We start from the raw sequence: 19,498 nt of genomic DNA on the forward strand, positions 1-19,498 counted from the left end.
ATATATATATATATATATATGGGTATTGTGTGGAAATGGTTTGAAATTAAGCAAATATATTTCTTAATTAATATTTGTCTTTTTCACTTGAATGATTTCCCTGTTCATAACCCCTTCTCTCCAGTATAAAAAAAAGATGGAGAGCAATTGGGTTTCTTAAACCCGTTTATTAAAAATGATTTGCTTTCTGTGTATGTGAGGTTAATAACCACTAACTCTGTGGTCTGAGGGTGATTGGAAAGAGGATGTATAAATAAAGAAGGTTAGGAGTGAGGCTCCTGGTCCTAAATTAAGATAAATTTCCCATGTGAGGACCCCTTGGGCCTGTCATCCTTACCCAACAGGTTCCTTTAAAAGATGAAGTGGTTATACTTCCCTAAGGTGTAGCTTGTGTTGAATCAGTAATGGGTAGAAGTTCCCCAAGTTAGGGACAGACCGGCATGAAGCAGTGCTTTGCTGAAAGTAATTCAGGAATAATACCTGATGTGTTTTACTCCAGTGATGGTGTGTTTGAAAGACATGTAGACTCAGTCCTTTCAAATAACCTTTGGAGGTCTAGTTGCCAATATACAAAGCTTATTCTCTGAGAAAGAAAAGATACTCTGCAAAACAAACTTCTAACTCTTGTTTCCTTCCCTCAAAATAGATTTGGAAACATCATAGATATTGTCAACTTTTAATGAGCTCCTCATGTGAAATTTTAGGAAATCTTGTAATACAGAAGAAAAAATTCTTCAGTATTATGCTTTAGAAACCAAATTAGATTAAACTTTAAAATGATGTTTAAAATATCACCTTATAGGATACAGGTTGCATTAAGGGCTGTAGACTGTCAGTAAACCTACTTTTTCAGCTACTTGGCAACTTGCTTGGAAATGGCCACTTTCTTTTTTCAGGTATTGCTTAATCTGTTATTGTTTGAATGGAGTTATGTGAGAAGTCTAAGGTTTCCAGCTGATTCTAACAATTTTACTACTCTATTATGCATAATTTTAAAATCTACTCTCACAACTATCTGAATATCTGTTAATTTTTATCCTGGAGTTGAATTAATCATCATGATGTGTGTGAAGTACCCAGGTATTAATTACTCGTTATGCTTTAAGTTCTATAGCTTAAAAAAAAATCATGGATTTTTAACAGCTCATTTCCAATCTGTCATGTTAACCTTTTCAACTCACTTCAATAATTTTATTTTCCAGGAGGCAGCCCAATATGGCAAGAAGGTGATGGTCCTGGACTTTGTCACTCCCACCCCTCTTGGAACTAGATGGGGTAAGCTTTTAAAATACTCTAGAAGTGATGTTGCCGAAGTAGTTTTCCCCTGGCAATAATCTAACTGGCTCCTAAAGCCTAATTTAAAAAATCAAAAACTAAGTTAAAGAAAAACCAGCCCCAAAACATATATATCTTTTATTTGAGCCAAGTTAAAATGGATCAGATTAAATGCTAAAAATTTAGGTTCTTTGGCAGAGTCAAGAAGTAGAAACCTTGTCTACAAGCTATGATTTAAAGGTAAATATTTGAGTAATCTAGCATATATAGGGGCTTAATAACTGAAAATTTAAACTTTTCATATGTGGATTTCTGTTTTAAATCTGCCTCCTACATTGAACAAAACTGGAATCAGATACTTTACTGCCTAGCCCTTACTGCTTCTGAGTCTTGATGAATTACATATTCATTATTCATTTATTCAACAAATATTTATTAAACATCTATTATGAACCACGGCAGTGATGATATAGCAGTGAACTTGGCACATTCAAAGTTCCTGCCCTTGTGGAGCTTATATTCTCAGTGGGGAGACAAAAGATACATAAGAACTTTAGGAGTTGTGGTAAGTGGTATTGAAAAAATTATATAGTGGCATAGAGATGAAGTGGATAAAGGAGAGTTTAACTTAGAGAAGATTATCAAGGAAGGCATCTGAAGAGGTGACATTTAGAAGAGGCCGAAGTATGAGAATGAGCCAGCTGTCAAAAGGTGAGGCAGAACTTTCCAGGCAGCTTCTCTTTCTTCGAGGATAGCACATACAAAGGCCCTGAGGTAGGTAAGAGTCCTTCATGGTTGTGGCATAGATAATGGGAGCTGGAGGTGGTAGTGTGAGGTGAGACCAGAGAGGAAGGCAGGTGTCACTATCGAGGGTTTTGTAGGCCCAGATAAGGAATTTGGACTAATCGAAGCATATAATTTGGACTAAATTGGACTAATCAGAGCATATAAATGAGCTTTTGAAGACTCTAAGGCAGGGGAGCCATATGATAATATAACATTTTTTAAAGATTACTTGGCTCCTTGCATTAGAAGGAACCAAGAAGCAGGAAGTCCAGATAAGGCGATGTCACAATTTCCAATTCATCCATTCAGCAGACATTTAATGTGTCAATCTGTGTCAGACACTGCTCTTGTTGCTAGGTATTCCCCCTTCTGACCTGTGAAGTTTATACTCCAGAGAGACGCTGGTAGCATTCTGCTCAGAGGACCGACTTTGAGCTGTGAAGTCTGTTGCCATCTTTCACTCTTAACTCATGTCATTTTGGTCACCTGCCTGTGTTTTGTTCTAATGGAAACAAGCTGTCACCATGTTCTTTAAGCTTAGGGATACTAAAGTTTTTTTTTTAGGGAGCAAGGGAAGTTATGCATCCTTTAAAAAACCAAGTGAATGCTGTAGGCCACCTCCTTAAAAAAATGCACATATACACCAAAAAAAAATTTTTTTTGAGATGGAGTCTCGCTTTGTTGCCCAGGCTGGAGTGCAGTGGCGCTATCTCGGCTCACTGCAACCTCCACCTCCTGGGTTCAAGCAGTTCTCCTGCCTCAGCCTCCTGAGTAGTTGGGATTACAGACATGTACCACCACGCCCGGCTAATTTTTAGTACTTTTAGTAGAGACGGGATTTCACCATGTTGGCCAGGCTGGTCTTGAACTCCTGACTTCAAATGATTCACCCACCTCGGCCTCCAAAGTGCTGGGATTACAGACATGAACCACCACGTCTGGCCCATATACACCAAATTTTATGTATAGTTTAAGAACCACTGCACTCTAATCGCCCAGGATAACAACGCCTTTATCAGTTACCTCTGTGCATAGATTCAATGGCAAGTGCAGATGCTGCTTGAATTACAGTGGGGGACTACATCCTGATAAAATGCTTTGTAAGTTGAAAACAAGTCGAAAATGCATTTAGTACACCTAACCTCCTGAACATCATAGCTTAGCCTAGTCTACCTTAAACATGCTCTGAACACTTACATTAACCTACAGTGGGCAAAATCATCTAACACAAAGCCTATTTTATAATAAAGTGTTGAATATCTCATATAATTTATTGAATGCTATACTGAAAGTGAAACACAGTATGGGTGTATGGGTATCAACATGAAGAGAAAAATCGTAAGTCGGGTCATCTATATAGGGTTGTGTACATAGTAAAATTTCAATTTCTGGCATCTTTATCAACAATCAATTAATTTTGTATCTTTGAAGTATATGGAAATCGTGGAAATCTGCCCCTCTTTTTGTTTCGTTTTAGGATGACGTTACCGTGTTTGGTATGTAAGGGTCTCTGAACTGACGAATGTTGTAAGATTTAGGAATAAACTTTATTATTGGCCACATTAAGCAAATGTAATACAATATTTCTTAGAGTTGTAAAAATTGTTGACTTTGTTCTTTGAATATTTGTAAGGCTTGGAAAGCAGGCTATAAACTGCTTTCTCAATGTTGTTGTAGGTCTCGGAGGAACATGTGTGAATGTGGGTTGCATACCTAAAAAACTGATGCATCAAGCAGCTTTGTTAGGACAAGCCTTACAAGACTCTCGAAACTATGGATGGAAAGTCGAGGAGACAGGTATGAGAGGGAAAAGCTACTCTTCTGTTTGTGCTTTTGGGGGTTTGAGCTGCAGTCTTTGTAATGCATCATCAATTTTCACGAAGAGAGCAAATAGCCTAGTTGTTTTTATTGTTTACATTTTTGATGGATATAATCACTGGAGTTATCCTTTGTCAAGTATTTACACAGTTATGGTAACAACAGATACTGCATTTGGATTATGGTATTTCTATAATATAAAATTAGAATTCTTTTGAATATATTGTCATGTAGTGTTTGTGAGAAATCATACAATGTTTATAATTTGTAAGGAAGTACTAATTGCATTTGCTCTCTTTTGAAGCTGTTGCATTTTTCTTCCTCCAAAGAAGTTTTGTTTCATGAGCCAATATTGTAGGGGGGTGGGGGTTGTTTGTTGAGGAGGGGGTGGTTAGACTTTGTTGGATTAAAAATATTTAGAGTACTCTAGAAACCCTAGACGAGTTGAAGAGATTGGAATTGTTAATGTAATTTTATTTATTTATTTATTTTGAGACAGAGTCTCGCTCTGTCACCCAGGCTGGAGTGCAGTGGCGCCATCTCGGCTTACTGCAAGCTCTGCCTCCTGGGTTCACGCCATTCTCCTGCCTCAGCCTCCCGAGTAGCTGGGATTACAGGCGCCCGCCACCACACCCGGCTAATTTTTTGTATTTTTTGTAGAGACGGGGTTTCACCCTGTTAGCCAGGATGGTCTCTATCTGACCCCGTGATCCGCCTGCCTTGGCCTCCCAAAGTGCTGGGATTAACAGGCGTGAGCCACCATGCCCGGCAGAATCGTTAATTTTAGAAAGTAGATTGCATTATCTAGTAGAAGAATAAAGTGAGATTTGGCATAGCTTCCTGGCTAATTTATGACATATGCCACTCTGTTGTGAAGAGTGAAACTCCAACCCGTATCTGATTTGAGGTTTGAGACCTATGCATTATGGAGCATTTGAGGGAAAATACTCCAGCCGGTAGCCAAGTTAAACTATTTTGTGGCTTTTTCAGGGTTTTAATTGTGTATTAAATGTAAAGGCATAAATACATGCTTGGAAAAATTTTGCTGTCACTCAAACTACTTAGGCTTCTTTTCTTGATGCTTTTACTTCCTACTTAAGATAATAGTACCTTTTCCAAGTCTAGAATCTTAGAAAATCACTAACTTTTAAAGTTTTATAATGTTGGGATCACATTGTTTGCTCAGATCCTTAAGAGAGGGAGGGATATAAGAAGAAATTTTGTAAAACATTGGTAATGACTGCAGCTTAGATGATTAGCATGTGTAGGTGAGTTATATACTATTCTATTCCACTCCTAGTAGAGAAACAGCAAGTCCTGAGACTTTTGTAGTGGTGGTAGACAGGCCAGGCAGGCAGGTTAGTCCAACCTTCCTGCAGCCTTCCCCACCCACAAGCTACCTGGTCCTCTAGAACCATAACCACAGTGGCATCTGCAGTTACTTTTTTTTGTTTCTTTCAGTTGAACCAATCTCTTAAGGTTCGCTCTAATTCTAACATATTATGATCATATGAATTCAATATCCATGATCTATCTGTTCTCTTGGAGACTATAAATCAGTTTTTTGTGCTGTCATTCCCACTTCCAGAGGCTGGCCAGTAAGTGTTGTAAGCCTGTTTTCAACACTTACCGTATAGCCAGTCTACTTGCCCACTGAATTAGAGACTCACATTCCTCATTTCAATGAGAGAAGCTTTCAATATATGTTGATTCTCTTCTTCTTTCTAAACCACAGCTGCCCTAGGACCTGTCTTCTGCCTACCACCAGAGTATATTTACCTGTATCTTATTTATTTTCCTAGTCGTTTATAAGATATTGATTATTGGGCCAGGTGGCTCATGCCTGTAATCCCGACAGTTTGGGAGGCCAAGGGGAAGGATAAGTTTGAGACCAGAAGTTCAAGACTACCTTGGGCAACAAAGCAAGACCCTGTCTCTTAAAAAAAAAAAAAAGATTAATTGGGCATGGAAGCCCTCTCCTATAGTCCCAGCTTCTTAGGAGGCTGAAGCAGGGGGATAATTTGAGCCCCGGAGTTCGAGGTTGCAGTGAGCTATGATTGATTGTACACTGCACTCCAGCCTGGGCAATAGAGTGAGACCCTGTCTCTAAAGAAGAGATTATTGAGGCTGGGTGCAATGACTCATGCCTGTAATCCCAGCACTTTGGGAGGCTGAAGTGGGCAGAGCACTTGAGGTCAGGAGTTTGAGACCAGCCAGGCCAACATGGCAAAACTGCGTCTCTACTAAAATTACAAAAGATTAGCTGGGCGTGGTGGCCCACACTTGTAATCCCAGCTACTTGGGAGGCTGAGGCACGAGAATAGCTTGAACCCTGGGGTTGGGGGGTCAGAGGTTGCCGTGAGCCCAGGTTGAGCCACTGCATTCCAGTCTGGGCAACAGGGCAAGATTCTGTCTGGGCGAGGAATAAAAAAGAGAGATTATTTGAATACCCAAGGGTTGATTTTTATCCTTTGAAATTTAATATTACTTTAGTGCCCTGAGGATTAATTTAATTATGACAGAATCAAAAAGAATAAAAACGTTTTCTCTTTGATGAGATATGGGAGTTTGGAGGGAAATGTGATAGACTCTTAAAATTCTGTCTAAATGAACTGTCAGTGAATTTTTTCCATAAAAGGCTAGATGGTAAATATTTTAGGATTCTTGGGGCATAGGGTCTCTAGTAGCTACTTAACTCTGCCCATGTAGTGTGAAAGTAGCACTAGAAAATATTGAAATAAATAAGCATGGCTGTATTTTAATAAAACTTTATTTACAAAAAGGTGATGGGCTGGATTGGCCCATGGTTTCAGTTTGCCAGTCCCTGGCATAAACATTGTTACTAGTTTAGTAACTCCATACTTGGCTACATCAGAATCTCTTGGATTTTCTTACAAACAGAGAATCCTAAGCCTTAATATATCCCAGAAATCAGTAAAATTCAAGTTCATTTCTAGATAAAGAAGGGAAAAGTTTGTGTATTGTTATTTTAGTTTAAAATTGTCAGGAGATCTGTCTTGTATTATTTAACTGTATTAGTCTTATAAAAGAGAAAGAATATTTGAAGATGAAAAAGTGGCATATGTGCTCAAAATGGAGGATTTGCTCTTTTAGATTGCCTTTTAGAGCTCTGCTCCTTGTATTTCACTTGAGTGATTATTGAGAAATGATCTTTGCCAGGAGTTGAAAAGCCAAACAAGATTTTGTCTTATTTTCTTATACAGTTAAGCATGATTGGGACAGAATGATAGAAGCTGTACAGAATCACATTGGCTCTTTGAATTGGGGCTACCGAGTAGCACTGCGGGAGAAAAAAGTTGTCTATGAGAATGCTTACGGGCAGTTTATTGGTCCTCACAGGATTAAGGTAATTATGTGACATCCTGACTAGTTTGTTTTTTTTTTTTAAAGCTTTGGCTGGAAAATGTTAAAGTATTATAATAAAAGTAATAGCCACTGTGACCCAGACTATCTAGTTTGGTGATTTTGCTGTCATATCATCCTATGGGGCCTTGTGTGGAGGTATGGTAAAATGTAAGCGTACTGGACCAGACCACCTGGATTTGAGGTTTGGCTCTGGCACTTACTAGCATTGTGACTTTGAGCAAGTCTGTTAACTACTCAGTCTTAATTTATCCTTTTTACTATATTATTGTCCTCATTATGAGGATGAAATGAGACAATGTAGTGAATGGCCTTTGTTAACTATGAAGTTTACAATTCTGAGGAATGATTACTTAATAAGGTTTTCATATTGGTTCCTTTGTAGGCAACAAATAATAAAGGCAAAGAAAAAATTTATTCAGCAGAGAGATTTCTCATTGCCACTGGTGAAAGACCACGTTACTTGGGCATCCCTGGTGACAAAGAATACTGCATTAGCAGGTAAAGAAAAAAAGCAGGATGGAAAAGAAAACCTATTGTGGATTTTGCTTTCACATTTTCTTCAAACCCATGTCGTCAATTTTTTGGACTTCAGACAGATTTCTTTGCCACATTGTGCCCTCTCTGGGGCAGGGGTTTGGGAGAGAGAAAAGGAAAATGATTTTAAAGGAGAACATTTTAAATATTGAAAACCAAACATTGGTCATCTTGCTACACAGAATTAGTATCACTAACATACAAGTATAGATTTATATTTGCATTTGTATTTGAAATTTATGCATGTATGAGTATGTAAGTATGTAATCAATGGATATTCACATTTTGTAAAATAGGTATGATACATATATACATTTAGATTTTGTAAAATGAGGATCATATATTTTACCCTTTAACCCTTGCAGAGTGGCTGCTAAAAGAATTAAAGGCTGGCAGGTCATTTAGATTTATCAGAATGTAGACCCTACTCAGTGCTGTTTGAATGGTTACAGTGTCAGTATAGAAGGACCTCCTGAAATGAGTCAAGCAAGGAGATGTTTTGCTGTGTGGTTTATTTTTGCCTGTCAAATGGTAACACTGGTGACATTGTTCAGGAGCTTTCAATTATGAAATCATTAAGGCAGAGTGTTGGTAAATGTGACTTCTTGGATCCTTTTTGCTCGGGAGTTTCTGATTGTGTTATAAGTTACTCTTCTCCTTAAGGCTCTTTTTGGTATATGCTTTTATCCTTTCTCACATGGTGGAAGGGGGAGAGGTAGGTCTCAGGGGCATTTTTTATGAGGCCATTAGCCCCATTCATGAGTGCTCTGCCCTCATGGCCTAATCACCTCCCAAAAGCCCCACCCCTGATATCATTGCCTTGGGGTTTAGGATGTTAATCTATGCATTTTGGGGGTACACAGACATTCAGACAATAGCAGGCCCCCTTCTGATATTTTTTAAAACTCATTCTCTAACAATGCTTTTATGATCTCTGTGTCCCTAGCTCAACTAGAAGACTTTTGTCAGGTTCTACTTTTTATAGTTGACTTTTATATTATAAGATATTGAAAGTTTTTTTCCCCCCTGTTCTTGTCCACATTCTTAATAATAATTGATGTTTCAGCTGAGGACAAGTAACACAGGTTTTTCCACCTCAGAGAGAGCTGAATGGTGGCATGAGGATGGAGGTTAGGGTCTGCAAATCTATGATTTATTCCAAACAGTTCAAAATCATTTAGTGTGAAGATGAATTGGACTAACTGACTAATATCAGAAGTCACACAGTTTGCTGTGTTTAGCTATGGGTAGCTTGAGCTACTCCCAAAGCAACTGAGTGGCAAGAAAGGGTATCTAAGAATTATAAAACCTTCTCATGTATTCATGTGTGTAGCTAGTAGAATGTTTATCATCTTGAAAGTATGTTCTTATCAAAGTAAAAATGTGTACTTGGATTTAGTAATTATTCATATAGGAACTTTTTTTTTCTTCTTTCTTTCTTTTTTTTTTTTTTTTTTTCTTTTCCAGTGATGATCTTTTCTCCTTGCCTTACTGCCCGGGTAAGACCCTGGTCGTTGGAGCATCCTATGTCGCTTTGGAGTGTGCTGGATTTCTTGCTGGTATTGGTTTAGATGTCACTGTTATGGTTAGGTCCATTCTTCTTAGAGGATTTGACCAGGACATGGCCAACAAAATTGGTGAACACATGGAAGAACATGGCATCAAGTTTATAAGACAGTTTGTACCAATTAAAGTAAGTGGGTTTGCCTGTAGGTTTGTTGATTCAACAGTCATGGTAAAAGGCAAAAAGAGAGTTGAGTTGGTGGTGGAAGCATCCTTTGAGCATTATAAACCATCAGGAATGCTGATTCCCCTACTGCTGTATGCTGGTATATAAACTTGTACCTCCCTACCATCTAAACACCTATATAGCTTTGTTCTTATTTATAGATTAATAATGTCTTCCTTTGTCAACTTTCTCACTTTTGGTTTTCTTCTGTTCTCTTCTGTTTAACGCCTTCCTTTATGCATTCCTTTGTCATCTTTGGTCTGTTAATATTTTGTTTCTTCATATGCACCAGAGATTTAAATAAGATTTCAAGACTAGACCCTACCTGCACTCCCTGGCTCCCCATAGGACATTTCCCCCTTGGTATATGGTACAGTCTCAACATAAACACTACATACTTCTGGCATCCCGCTTATCTCATTTATTTATGTGTACTAACCTTTTTCGCTCTTTTAATCTTTTGAAAAGATCTGATACTATGCCAAGTCACATCTGGGATTTGTTAACATTGTCAGAAATGTTTTGATACATAAGAGCGACAAAATTGAACACTTAGTGTACGTCTCAGACTAATAGATAATTTTCTCTAGTGCAGGGAAAATGGTGGGACTATTTTGTTAAACTTAAGGAATTATAGTTGTCATTTTTTTTTCATCTCTCAGTGAGTTGACTTGAGTTGTGTATGTGACTATGGATCTCCTAATGCTGATAGATAAGAATATGAACTTTGGGATTGGAACAACCTGAATTCACATACTATTCTGCCAGTTTCTTGCTCTATGACTTTGGAAGAGTTACCTCTCTGAACCTGTTTCTTCTGTAAAATGAGGTTGATAACAGCATCTAACAATTCTTGTGAGAATTGCATTAGCCAACACTTACAAAGTAATTAGAAAAGTACCTGGTAGAGAGTAAGTCTAAAGTGAATCTATCTCATAATATTGTTGTGAAGATTAAGGCACAAATTTCCTGGAAGCTGTCAGTGCTTGATTACTGTAGCTGTTTTTTATTTTTACTTTTTTTTTTCTTTGAGACGGAGTTTGGCTCTGTCACCCAGGCTGGAGTGCAGTAGTCCAATCCCGGCTGACTGCAACCTCTGCCTCCCAGGTTCAAGCGATTCTGTTGCCTCAGCCTCCTGAGTAACTGGGGCCACAGGTGCGTGCCACCACACCTGGCTAATTTTTGTATTTTTAGTAGAGAGGGCTTTCACCATGTTGGCCAGGCTGATCTTCAACTCCTGACCTCAAGTGGTCCTCCCAGAGCAGCTTCCGAAAGTGCTGGGATTACAGGCTTGAGCCACTGCGCCTGGCCTGTAGCAGTAGAGGTATATATGCTATATTTGCAGTAGAGCTATGATTCATAACAACAGTAAACAATAGTTGTATGTATATGCTGTACTGATAGAAAGTAACATCTTCCTATATATATATTTTTTTAACATTTGGGGAGTTGTGGACCCTTTTGAAAACCTGGTGGACTATTCCTAGTAAAATAGGGTTACCAGAGTATCTGATTCCCACAGCTGGGTATTAAACTCTTGCTGTATTATAAAATGACCGAATGGAAGGAACCTTCTGTGGAGAGTGGGGAGAGGGTACATTTTTTTACAGAGAATGTAGTATATGTAGAAAGGCTCTGTGGGAAGAAATATTGTTCTAGATACAAAAAAGGCCTGATTGAAGTACAAAAGTGAATAAGGGTGGAGGTGGAATGAGGCCCTTAATGTTTCCAAACTAATCTTAAGCAATGGACCAGTTAAGCTCTTTTCCAAGGATTAGAACATTTTAATTAAAGTTAAAGACTTTTCCAGTATGTTCAGAGAGGCTTATTTAACTATATAAGAAGGAAAGGGAATTCAGGAAGGAAATTTTTATTATTTATTGGTGTCAAATAAAATAACCCTGGATAGTTTTCCAGGTGGGTTTCTAAGTCATTAAACCTAGTCTATAGGTTGTCGTTGACATCTATGTGTAGCGGGTTGATACATTTATTCTCATCTGCCATCACTCAAGTATCAGGGCTTGCTCATTTCTTTCTACATCCTTAACAACTGAAAACACCCCCTGGTTCTGATAAACACCCACATCTCCTTGCCCACTCCGATTTTTAAGACTTTCTAGCTGTTACCCATATCACTATTGACCTACTCTAATTTAATCTATCCTTTGTTGTCAATGAAAGCTGAGCATCTGTAGTCAAAAGAGAATCTCTGAGTTTGGGCAACAGTTGCCCTTCGTGGGATTAATGGTTCTGGGTGAATCACAAGATAGAAACCTGGGAAAAGCAGTAATTCATTGGTTTGATTTTAGGGATGGTAGTGTGCTTTGTGTAGCTTGCTTTTTCCCCCCATTTTTCTCTGAATTTTATTGTTTGAGAACTCTTTAAAAGAAAGCCCTTCTAGCAAACAACATTGAGCAGTGAAAAAGAAGGAGATAATCATTTATCATCCTGATAATGTTAAGTGAGGGAGATGGGACATAAAAGACCTATCAAGCAAGATTTTATATTTTAACTTTGGGTTAACCAGATGGAAGGGGAAGGTAGATAATCCAACTTGATAAATGTCCTTATTTCACAGTAAAACTTCATCACTCTTGCAGATTGAACAAATTGAAGCGGGGACACCAGGCCGACTCAGAGTAGTAGCTCAGTCCACCAATAGTGAGGAAATCATTGAAGGAGAGTATAATACGGTAAGGAATGGGCCCAGGTTAATACTTTATCAGAAAGCAAATAACGTGCTTATTGGGTATCTTATAGGAACTTAAAATGGCTCTTAGTGATTTCCAAATGTACTGTTTCTATGCCCATTCTAAGACATCTCAGTAACATATAATATTAAAATTTGTTTTGGTGGCTGGGCGTGTTGGCTCACGCCTGTAATCCCAGCACTTTGGGAGGCCAAGGCGGGTGGATCACGAGGTCAAGAGATTGAGACCATCCTGGCCAACATGGTGAAACCCTGTCTCTACTGAAAATGCAAAATTTAGCCGGATGTGGTGGTGTTCGCCTGTAGTCCCGGCTACTCGGGAGACCGAGGCAGAAGAATCGCTTGAACCCAGGAGGCGCAGATTGCAGTGAGCCGAGATTGTGCCACTGCACTCCAGCCTGGGCAACAGAGCAAGACTCCGTCTCAAAAAAAAAAAAAAAAAAATTGTTTTGGTAAAGGTATGGCTTCAGATTTTTTCCACTATGACTTAAAGTATTATTAGTCAAATGGCTATACAAAGGCAACAGAATTTTTAAATGAGCCAGAATTTCTTTCCTGTGTTGTTTTCTTTCATCTCCCCAGACAACCACTTAAAAAATAATTGATGTCGTTGTCTTTAAACTTGGATAGGCTTATTAATTATGAATTCTCTTTTTCCTAATAAGAAATGGAAAATAATTTCTAATATATATGTTCAAAGGATTTTTTCTGAAGATTTAAATTTATTTAAACTCTTGCATTATTTTCTTAGTGAAATACTTATTTCCGAGTTTGAAAATGAGATCAGATTAGCTTAGTAAGCAGAGAAAATATGATTAAGTAATAAATGCAAAGCCTTTTGTTATTAGTCACTAATATATTAATAATTTTCAGGTGTTGCTGGCAATAGGGAGAGATGCTTGCACAAGAAAATTGGCTTAGAAACTGTAGGGGTGAAGATAAATGAAAAGTAAGAAAAAACCTTTATTATATCATATTTATTTATTTACTTATTTATTTTATTTGAGACAGAGTTTCTCTCTTGTCTCCCAGGCTGTAGTACAATGGTGTGATCTCGGCTCACTGCAACCTCCGCCCACTGAGATCAAGCCATTCTCCTGCCTCAGCCTCCCATGTAGTTGGGATTACAGGCATGCACCACCATGCCCGGCTAATTTTTGTATTTTTAATAGAGATGGGGTTTCGCCCTGTTGGTCAGGCTGATCTTAAACTCCTGACCTCAGGTGATCCACCTGCCTTGGCTTCCCAAAATGCTGGGATTACAAGTGTGAGCCACTGTGCCTGGTCTGTTATGTCATATTTAATACTATTTCAGTTATTTACAGCGTTGGTCAATTATAGAATTTTAGTTTTTTGTTTGTATGTTTGTTTTTTTGAGACAGAGACTCGCTCTGTCACCCAGGCTGGAGTGCAGTAGTGTAATCTCGTGTCACTGCCACCTCCGCTTCCTGGGTTCAAGCAATTCTTGTGTCTCAGCCTCCCTGGTAGCTGGATTACAGGTGCCTGTCATCACACCTATAATCATGCTGGCCAGGCTGGTCTCCATCTTTTGGCCTCAGGTGATCTACCCACATCAACCTCCCAAAGTATTGGAATTACAGGTGTGAGCCACTGTGCCTGGCTGAATTTTAGATTTTTTAAAGCTAATTTTTACCATAGTTGAAGAGCTCGACTAGAAAACTTCTCTTCCAGTGCCATTCACATTAGTATTTCCTGTTTGTTTTCTTTTTCCATTTTGGGGGGAGTTATAATTTAGAATCCTCACTCTTAGCCACTGTGTTGGAGTTCTTCCATTCTAAAATTTCTTAGTTTTCTTGTTTCTTTGATTTTCAGAATAGTGACCAGAATTGTCATGAAAAGCTATTTTGTTCCTTTGAGCTGTTTTGTTATATTTTTAATACATTAGAACGTTGCCCTCAGCTAGAGTCACAATTTTGGGCTTCCCTGGGAAAACAGAGGATTTTGTTCTCCTTAATTAATAATGGTAATTAATGATTATTTTTAACTGTATAAAATTGCAGGACTGGAAAAATACCTGTCACAGATGAAGAACAGACCAATGTGCCTTACATCTATGCCATTGGCGATATATTGGAGGATAAGGTGGAGCTCACCCCAGTTGCAATCCAGGCAGGAAGATTGCTGGCTCAGAGGCTCTATGCAGGTTCCACTGTCAAGGTGAGTGTTGTGCTTGTTGCTCGTTAGATACTGTTGTCAGCAATACTCCCAGTTCCTTATTTAGGGGGCACTTGGGAAGTTTTGCAGATCTTGACTAATTTAGTTATTTTGGTGATGGCATCCTAGATGTCCTTTATTAGCTGTATTTCAGACAAGATATTATTAAGGCTGCTGTACATTGTGACTTTATTATGAAAACTGACACTCGACCGCGCACAGTGGCTCAGGGCTGTGATTACAGGACTTTGGGAGGCCGAGGCAGGCCGATCACCAGGTCAGGAGTTCAAGACCAGCCTGGCCAACATGGCGAAACCCCGTCTCTACTAAAAATACAAAAATTAGCCATGCGTGGTGGCGTATGCTTGTAATCCCAGCGACTCTGGAGGCTGAGGCAGGAGAATTGCTTGAACCGGGAACTGGGAGGCGGAGGTTGCAGCAAGCCAAGATCGCGCCACTGTACTCCTGCCATGGCTACAGAGCAAAACTCTGTCTTAAAAAAAAAAAAAAAGAAAATTGACATCTTGGATTCACACTATGAATAAAAAGAACTTGATTAATAGGTTTCAGCACTATTGTTGAATAGTGTACTTTATATCCATATACTCTAAATAGTTACATTTTATATCTATGTCATCATTACCAATATAAATAAAATGTTCTGAGTCTTTTTATGGCACTTATCTAGGCTATAAAAGGACTTGAGGATTTAGGTAATGGTGTCGGTATGCAAAGCAGCTTAAACCACTCTTCAGGCCTTATTACCCAGTCCTTAGAAAATAATCTGTCTTAGAATGTTGAATACATTAAATGTTATATTAAATTTTAAAGTGATTTTTTAAAAGCCAGTATAGGATGTTAAAACTCTTCAGTATGTTTCATGGGACTAGATGGCCAGAAAAGAATAAAGACAGCTGTTTTTTAAAAAGGATTCCAGAAACATTAGTTGTAAATAATGTTGGCGTTACCCATTTTTTCCTTATCATGGTTTCAGTTGGTTACAGTAATGGGAACCTCAAAGAGTGATGCTAGCAAAATTTGTGACCTGGGGTTACTTGGGATGTAATGTAATAAAATCTTGTATTTTGAATTAATGGATTGAGGGTTAAGATATTGAATGCCAGATTGATTATTTAGGGAATAGCAGTTGGTTCATACTACTATTTAGAAAATTTAGAATAAATTTAACAAGACTGCCTCTTTGAATTACATCTTGTGTGCATTGTAGCAGTTGTTGCGTATCGGGTATCTCAATATAGCTTGAGATTGGATGCATTTAATTTATTCTTAAATTCATATCTCAGTGGTTTCCTTAAAAAAAAAAAAAGCTAAATCATTGAATGGAGTTGTGCTTTAAAGTAAGATATGGCTGGGCACAGTGGCTCACACCTGTAACCCAGCACATTGGGAGGCTGAGGCAGGAGGATCACTTGCCCAGGAATTCGAAACCAGGCTGGGCAACATGGCGAAACCCTATCTCTACAAAATATACAAAAAATGAGATGGGTGAGGTGGCGTGTGCCTCTAGTCCCAGCTACTCAGAGGGCTGAGGTGGAAGAATAAACTGAACTTGGGAGGTCAAGGCTGCAGTGAGCTGTGATCATGCCACTGCAGTCCAACCTGGGCATCAGAGTAAGACCTTGTTTCCAAAAAAACAGAAATTCATGAGTCTTTTTGTTTCCTTGGACATACTATTGTATGTCTCAGCCGTAATCTAAGAAGACCTCTGTAGACCTCAGGAACTCTCTTTACACATGCAATTCCATCTGCTTTGGTTTTCTGACTTGCAACTTGAAACCACCTTGACTTACAAGAAAGACCCTGGTCTCTGTTTGAGCTCTCCCTCCCTGCACTGAGGCTTAGAAACTGCCTCTGAGCAGTAAGCTGGAGCAGTCACAGGACTCATCTCATTTGTTTCCCTTCCCTCCGGGATCACAGGCTTGCACTGCCTCTTGGTCAGTGTCTTAAAAAGTGTTGCTCCATCCTTGTCTGGTTTTCTAGTTGTTTAAAGCAGGAGGGTGAATCTAGTCCCTGATACACCATTGTGGTGTAAGTGATTGTCTGCCTTTACTTTTAAATTAGAATTCCAAGGGTCTATGTATTTTTTTTAGAGAAAATTGATTATATTTATTGTTTCTAGAGGCGAGCATGTTTTAAAGATTTTATCTCCCTGTTTTAGAGAGTGAGAATTGCACTTCTCTTATTTTAAATGCAGAATGTTACTTTGGATCACCTCTGTGTATAACCGCTAGGCTTTTACCAGATGGCATTATAAACCCTTGGCATTTACATAATATATTTTTTCACAATTCACAGCAGCATATTAAAGGTTCTGAGAAACCTGATAGAGGAACTCATTTATTTGCTTAATCCAGCTCTTTACAAGTTCATTTGACTATGGAATCCTCTTGTCCTCTGTACCTATTAACATCGTACAGTATGCTTTGAAAATAGTCCTAAGAGTTAACCTTTTTTCCCTCATGGTTTTCTTTACCATTTTAATGGCTGCATAGTGCAGTTTTACATTATAAGAGTATGAACTACAGAATCACTTTCTGATTGGGATTTTTTTTTTTTTTTTTTTTTTTTTTGAGATGAAGTCTTACTCTTGTCCCCCAGGCTGTAGTGCAATGGTGCGATCTCGGCTCACTGCAACCTCCACCTCCCAGGTTCAAGCGATTCTCCTGCCTCAGCCTCCCAAGTAGCTGGGATTACAGGCGCCTGCCACTATGCCCAGCTAATTTTTGTTATTTTTAGTAGAGATGGCATTTCACCATGTTGGCCAGGCTGGTCTCGAACTCCTGATCTCAGGTGATCCACCCGCCTCAGCCTCCCAAAGTGCTGGGATTACAGGCATGAGCCACCATGCCCGGCCCTAATTGGGATTTTTAAGCTACTCCAACATTCCCACTATTGAGTATTACAGCAATGTTCAATTAATACATGTAGCCTTTTCTGTATATCAGACTATTACTATGTTAGTATTGTATATTATAGTAAAATATAGTAATAGATCATCTATATGTTAAATTATATCTATAATCTTATTATAGATTTCTATAGGTGGGATTATTGGGCCAAAAGGATAAAATGTTTTATAGCTGTTAATATGTATTACCTAATTGATGTTTTAAAGAAGTCTTTTAATTTTTTTATCACTGATAATACAAGACTATCAGATTTGGGTACACCAGTATTATTTTTGGCTGCTTTATTAAGGGGAAAGAAAGCGTGTCATTGTTGATAACATCAGTTATTTGATGGATAGAGAAGCTGCATGAATCTTTTTCTCATAGTCTTACTAGACTTCACACTTTTACTAAACTTTTCAAATAAGTTAATGGTTCTCAATGTAGTAGAATATCTGGGATTGAGACTTCACATACTTTTGGTAGAAATTTATTACTCTTATTTCCTTTGTCAATTTTGAACTTTCTTGAAGTGTACCTTTCTTTTTTTAAGTTAGAACGTTGCCTTATTATAACTCCTTACCTCCATTTTTAAACAGTGTGACTATGAAAATGTTCCAACCACTGTATTTGCTCCTTTGGAATATGGTGCTTGTGGCCTTTCTGAGGAGAAAGCTGTGGAGAAGTTTGGGGAAGAAAATATTGAGGTGAGTTCTTTTCCTCTTTTCTCCTATGTTATATCACTACTTTTTTTTCTTCAGAATTTTAACGTATACAGAAGAGTTGAAAAATAGTACAAAGAATTTCCATATACCCATTATCCAGATTCGTATATTACTAACATTGTGCCAATTTATTTTATACACTTTTAGTAGTTTCTCGTTCTCTGTGTATGTGTGTGTTTCTGTGAATCATTTGAGAGTAAGTTGAATGCTCTTTTACCCCTAAATACTTTATTGTGTATTTCTGTGAATGAGGGCATTTTCTTATGTAACCATAATGTAGTTACCACTTTTAGGAAATTTAGTATTGGTGTAATAATTTTTATCTGATTTAACTTTCATTTTCTAATTCCGTCAGTTGGCCCAATCATATTTCCTTTTAATTTTAAAAATCACATTTATTGATTTCTCTTGATTAATTATAGGAAAATGAAAAGAAAAAATAAAAATTAACATTTCCACTGCTCCGACCATTAGTACTATTTGTTTCTAGCATTACCCTCTAATTTGTACTAACTTTTCTGCTCACATTTTATCATGGAGTCAAGGAAAATGCACGTGAAATACACTATTTCTATATACACAAATAATGCCACCCAGAAGAACTGCTATTTTAAATCATTTTGGGGGCAAGTTCCAATAAAACCTTCTGAAAGACCAGGTTTGTGAATAAGTCAATTTTTTTTTTATATAAAAGCCTATTTTAAATCTCTTAATAATCTTTTACTTTATGACATGCATTGGTAGTAGCATGTAATATGTTGGTCTATTAGTAACGCAATATTAACATTTTTTTCTGATTATAAGAATAGTATATCTGAGGCCAGGTGCAGTGGCTCACGCCTGTAATCCTAGCACTTTGGGAGGCCAAGGCAGGCAGATCACAAGGTCAGGAGATTGAGACCATCCTGGCTAACAAGGTGGAACCCCGTCTCTACTAAAAATACAAAAAGAAATTAGCCATGCATGGTGGCGGGCACCTGTAGTTCCAGCTACTCGGGAGGCTGAGTCTGGAGAATAGCATGAACCCAGGAGGCAGAGTTTGCAGTGAGCTGAGATCACGTCACTGCACTCCAGCCTGGGTGATAGAGTGAGAAAGACCCTGTCTCAAAAAAAAAAAAAAAGTGTATCTGGCTGGGCGTGGTGGCTCACGCCTGTAATCCCAGCACTTTGGGAGGCTGAGGTGGGTGGATCACCTGAGGCCGGGAGTTCGAGACCAGCCTGACCAACATGGAGAAACCCCATCTCTACTAAAAATACAAAATTAGCCAGGTGTGGTGTTGCATGCCTGTAATCCCAGCTACTTGGGAAGCTGAGGCAGGAGAATCGCTTGAACCTGAGAGGCGGAGGTTGTGGTGAGCCAAGATTGGGCCGTTTCACTCCAGCCTGGGCAACAAGCACAAAACTTCGTCTCAAAAAAAAAAAAAAAAAAAAAAAAAAAAAAAAAAAAAAA

General features: G+C 38.4%; 1 protein-coding gene across 1 annotated transcript in view; it reads left to right on the plus strand.

Moving 5' to 3' along the window:
- Positions 1-19,498, plus strand: part of TXNRD1 (thioredoxin reductase 1) — a 134,619-nt gene that overhangs the window by 101,530 nt on the left and 13,591 nt on the right. Inside the window, 10 exon segments of the mRNA XM_017895322.1 lie at positions 1,203-1,275; positions 3,739-3,858; positions 7,104-7,246; positions 7,649-7,764; positions 9,268-9,493; positions 12,130-12,222; positions 13,113-13,149; positions 13,152-13,188; positions 14,261-14,417; positions 17,923-18,030. Of these exon segments, the coding sequence (XP_017750811.1) occupies positions 1,203-1,275; positions 3,739-3,858; positions 7,104-7,246; positions 7,649-7,764; positions 9,268-9,493; positions 12,130-12,222; positions 13,113-13,149; positions 13,152-13,188; positions 14,261-14,417; positions 17,923-18,030 (1,110 nt within the window).

The sequence above is a fragment of the Rhinopithecus bieti genome, unplaced genomic scaffold (assembly GCF_001698545.2).
Source record: "Rhinopithecus bieti isolate Rb0 unplaced genomic scaffold, ASM169854v2 scaffold_24306, whole genome shotgun sequence".
Classification (NCBI taxonomy): domain Eukaryota; kingdom Metazoa; phylum Chordata; class Mammalia; order Primates; family Cercopithecidae; genus Rhinopithecus; species Rhinopithecus bieti.